The sequence below is a fragment of the Physeter macrocephalus genome, chromosome 18, assembly GCF_002837175.3.
Source record: "Physeter macrocephalus isolate SW-GA chromosome 18, ASM283717v5, whole genome shotgun sequence".
NCBI lineage: Eukaryota > Metazoa > Chordata > Mammalia > Artiodactyla > Physeteridae > Physeter > Physeter macrocephalus.
The window spans coordinates 8,295,337-8,300,607 of NC_041231.1; the positions used below are offsets into that span (position 1 = coordinate 8,295,337).

Below are 5,271 nucleotides of genomic sequence, written 5' to 3' on the forward strand. Positions count from 1 at the left end.
ATGCTTCATCTCTGGACCACATTCCAGGAGCCGATGAGGGGCTCTACCCCTTTAAGTGGGTACTGAGCTCTCCAGGTGTCACTACCACCATTTAACATACTAATTGTGTTGTTTGTATCAGTTTATTAACCTCCCTTAGATTGTCTGCCAGACTCCTACACCCTCCCCCCAGGCCCCACCTGAGGCATGTGAGTTTTTACTTCAGCCCTAAGCAATGCAGAACCATTAAAGACCTTCATAAATAGAAGAGGGCTAGGAGAGGCTCTGTTTCAGCAGCAACACAAAGGGAGCAAGGAAGGATGAATGAATGAATGAGGAAGGCAGCTAGTTAGGATGAATGAATGAGGAAGGCAACTAGTTACACTGGTTAGGAAGGCTAGGAAACTACACAGAGGCAGCGAGATGAAGATAAGACCTAAGCTAGGGACCAGTGGAGGAGGGGCCAAACCTGAGGGTAAGACCAAGGGGATTTGTTGTTTAGACCCTCAGTCTTAAGTGTACCCAGAGTCTCCAGAAAGCCGGAAGCCTCAGGCAGCGTCCCATCTATCCCCAAGGCAAAGGGCAGGATCCAAAGCAAAGCACTTAAGGGAGAGGCTTTTCCAAGGAATCTCTGCTTCGAGGTGAGGTGCATTCCCTGGCCCGCAGTGAACAGGCTGTGGGGTGGAAATAATTTCTTTAAGAAGCTCAAGGAATGCTACTATTTAACTTCTAGACTTCATCAGTGAAAGGCTGGTAGTCCCAAGTGGGTTAGCTCTTGAGGTGGTGCTGGGTTAGTAAAGAACTCCAGGCCTAAAGATTGAGAGTCCCAATTAGACGACATTTTTTTTTTTTTCACATCTTCTTTCCTTTTATTGAAAAAAATTTTAGAAAATGGCAGTTGATAAAGGGCACAAACAAATCAACAGGGATATACTAGTGGAAAACATAGACAAAATAAAACTAAAAATACCATTGGGTTCTTGAATTGGTTAAGAGCACAAAATGTAACAGGCAGAAAGTCTCTTTTAAACAAATTAAAAAGCTGTGGGTTTTTTTTCCCCAATTCTCTCCAAGTCAGATATATACACACCCACAAAAATGGTGTGTGAAGGAAAACTGTCATACACAAGAAGTTGAATCCTGAATTAAGGGAAACAGCTGTTGAAATGGGAATTAAAACAATAAAGTCAGCAACAGGTTAACAATTTTAAAAACTGAGTCTTCAAATGCTGCATGGCACAAAGCTATACTATATAAAGTACTGCTAGGTATGAAGGAGGAAGTCTGTACGGTTTTTAGCAAAAATGCTTTTCCAGAAAAGCAAATCAAAACAATGCAATCAGCAGACCAAAGAGGCTACAGCTAGATATCAGAGCTACAACTTCTCATATCTGAGCTAGAAAATTCTATTTATACAGAATGGACTAAAATTTCAAGACAAAACGGACATTTTTTACATTTCTTACTTTATCCATATTAAGTTCTCTGTTTCTTTCTCCCTCACCCCTCAATTCAGCATGATCCAGCCAAAAGATGGCTGCTTTTAGAAGTGGCTATTTTATTTTTCTTTCTGTGGCAAGACTGTCATGAAGCCTGGATATCTCAGGCTCATATGCATCCATGACCAGGGTCCCGCTGTGGGCAAAAAACTTAGCAATGGATTTGGTGAACTCGGCTTCCCGTTGCTGCTTTGTTCTTCCACTGATGAAGGTCAGCTTCAGAGTGTATTTGTCATCGAACCTTTTGAGACTGGACGACAGCTGCCAAATATCATCAGGATCCATCCCTGTGGGATCTTTCCTGTGGGCCACGAGAAAGATGCTCTTCTCCTCATATGAGGTATAAATGGTCAGAATCCCCATCATCACAAAATAGGATATAACGCACAAAGCCAAAACAGGTTTGGACTCTGGAAAGGGGTGCATATAATCCTAAATCAAAGCCACTATGGCGAAGAAACAGGAGATGGTACAGATGGTGAGGCGACCGTCAATTAGACCAAAATTCTCCACATACTCGTACTTTTCCAGAAGTACCTTTTTGGCAGAATCATCCAAAGAATTTTTCACAGCTGATCCATCCCATTTTTCAATTTTTACAGGCTTATCAATTTTCCACTTGTCCAGCAAGCCGCTGCGGCTACTGCCTGTCCCACAGCTGGAACCACTGCCAGCCCCACTACTGCCTCCGCCACCACCAGTTCTCCCTCCCTGAGCAGCCGCCGCCGCCATCTTGCTTGCTCGCTTCTGCGTCTCCCTTAGACGACATTTAAAAACAAGACATCCTCCTGAGCATATTCTAAAACGGGACTAAGGGCAGGTGCATTTTTTCTGAGAAGATAATCTGATTTTCCATCATGTTTCCAAGATACTTGAGCCAAGTACAACTTATTAAGGCATGGGAAGCCCCAGGTCAGAAACCAAATGGTCATAACTCTCAATAAAAGCCATTCTGGAGGGGCTCAGGACTCACTCTGGCAGTGTTCCTGTGTTCCAGAACCATCCATCCACCGCAGGGTCGGTCTTTCTCTTCCTGGGAAGAACAAGGGCCATTGATACAGAGGTTGAGACCTCCGCAAGTAACCTTCTACTGTGACAGAGCTTGACGGTGACAGAATCACGGAGGTGGGCAGAAGAGGTTTTCTTCCTTTCGAAGTCCTCAAGGACAAAAGAGAAGAAATAAGCAGAAATAACTATTAATAAACGTTCCACCACTTGCTAGCCACGTGACTTTGGAGAAGTTATCCTTCCTCTGTTAAAGGCCTCTGCCTCTTCAGTTGTAAAAAAGAGAAAAAAAAGATAATATCATCTAGTTCACAGGGTTATTATGAAGATTAAACAAGACAATGTGTAAGGAATGTGCAATCTGGTATTCAATGATTACGTCTATTCAGATACCAAATTCTTAAAAAAAAAGGCTAGCAACAATTATGTGAGGTTTAAAAGTTTATTTTATAAACATGTCATAATTATACAAATGACAAACAGAAGTTTCAGAAACTGATGACTGTATATAGTAATAAAGCATAAGCTATTAGAGAAAAATTGACATACAGATGTACGTAAGTACTTATGAAGGTAATTACTGTCTTCCTAGTCTATGAAAATAAAAAAACATTATGTATGCTATCACAAAAGCCATACCCTTATAGGTAAAAAAAAAAAATCTCTGCTAGATAATAGTAATTTTAAAAATTTAGCACATCTACAACTATTGTTTAGTCAAAACTTGATTTTCATTGACTCAACATTTATCATTTAAATACAAATTCAAAATAAGCTTGGATGGCAAAAAACATTTACTCTGTTAGGTACAAAATGAAACCGCATGATCTAGTTCCTGCTCTCGGTTAATGATTGCAGAACAGACTGCTAAGTGTTGTGGGAAAAAAGACCTGCCCAGAGGACCACAGAGGGCAGAGGAGGGAACACCTGGATCTCATTCACAAGTACTGTGTAGGGAGCCAGAAGCCCCAGGCTCATAGCTCAGCTCCAGGAAGTCACCAAAACCTTGTTTACACTGAGTTCATCTGTAAAACTGGGATGATGATATGAACACTGTTTACCATACACTGTTGCTGTGAAAAGCATTCATTCAATAAATGCCCACTGCAGGACTTCCCTGGTGGTCCAGTGGTTAAGACTCCACCTTCCAACACGGGGGGTGCGGGTTTGATCCCTGGTCAGGGAACTAAGAACTCACAAGTTGCACAGTGCGGCCGGAAAAAAAAAAAAAAAAAAAAAGGAAATGCCCACTTCGTGCCCATTCTGTACTTCTGTACTAGGTACTGTGTTAAGGGCTGAGATAGAGCGGGACAAGGCACATTTTGATACAGGGCTCAGTATGGGTAGGTGCTGAGGCGATGCACACACAAGGGCTGGGTACTGCTGCATATCATCATTCCCACTGAGCCACTGGCCCTGTCAATGAGTAATCTTCAGGCATAGTTAAGGAGTTACAAAAGATTCTTTTAAAAGGTTAAACAAAAAGTTTTGTCTTTTTTTTTTCTGCCACACAGTTTTGGAATTAGATCAGTGCTGTGGGCCTGTAGTGTGCATCAGAATGATCTGTGATGCTCAGGAGAAGTGCTGATGCCAGGCCCCACCCAAAGCTTACAGTTTCAGACCCAACGGGGGGCCTGGCAGTTCTGAAGTACACTCCGCAATTAAGAACACTTTATTTTAAAGGCTGATAAAACGTTAAAAGCACTGTTACTGCAAATGTGGATACATCATATTAACAGTCAAAAACAAAGTATAGCTAGTATAACACAACATGTATATTTTTGTGATTCTAAAGTCCATCAAGTGTTACAAAGCCATTTAAGAGTTCTCACTAAAAGCTTCTACCAAAAACACAATGGAACAAAAAATAGCACTATGGCAGTGGTGCCCTCAGCTTGCAGAAGCCTTTTACCTGCTGATATTGTTTGCAGTCTGTGTGTGTATGTACATGTGCTTCTGTCTTTCAGGGGAAGAAAAGAGCTCAAGCCCATCAAGATTGTGAACTTTGCTATTACTTTTAAAATTGAACAACTAACCTTTTAACTCAGTGGTCCCCAACCTTTTTGGCACCAGGGACCGGTTTCATGGAAGACAATTTTTCTACAGAAGGAGGGGTGCGGGGTGGTTCAGGCGGTAACGCGGTAACGCAAGCAATGGAGAGCGGTGGGGAGCGATGGGGAGCGGTGGGGAGCGATGGGGAGCGATGGGGAGCGGCAGATGAAGCTTCGCTTGCTCAGCCACCGCTCACCTCCTGCTGTGCGCCCGGTTCCTAACAGGCCACAAACCGCTACTGGTCCATGGCCCAGGGGTTGAGGACCCCTGTTTTAACTGGAAATTTTACTGAATACTACTACAGACAGAGCAAACTGATGCAGCATGGTTTACAACATAAACCTTAAGGTGAAAAGGACTAGATCAGAGCCCTGGCTTCACTTTCTGCACCTGTAGCACTGGGAAGGTCGCTTAACTTATCTGGGTGTCAGTTCCTGCACCTTAGTAAAATAAAATAACAGTGCCTTGGTCACAGAATTGCTGAGTATTAAATGGAGAAAATTAAGAAAACTATAAGCCATCATAGAAACTATTTTTAGTGTTCATTTCAAAATCTAGTACAATTGTAATTTGCCAAAAAAAAACCCTTAAAACTAATTTAAGTGTGTATTTTAAAGTTATATCTAGAAGTATTATATAACATTAGGAACAATTTTGGGGAAAAAAAGTACACAATTACAAAGCAGTCCATGTTTACAAGGATTTACCATCAAAGTACTGTGTTCCCTGAGGCATA

General features: G+C 42.0%; 1 protein-coding gene across 1 annotated transcript; it reads right to left on the reverse strand.

The window, feature by feature from the left end:
• Positions 1–852: 852 nt before the first annotated feature.
• Positions 853–4,603, reverse strand: LOC102974613 (signal peptidase complex subunit 2-like). Its single transcript, XM_055080194.1, is given in 2 exon segments — positions 853–2,636; positions 4,520–4,603. A coding segment is annotated over 1 exon segment (678 nt). The 5' UTR covers positions 2,211–2,636; positions 4,520–4,603; the 3' UTR covers positions 853–1,532.
• Between the last annotated feature and the right edge of the window lie 668 nt (positions 4,604–5,271).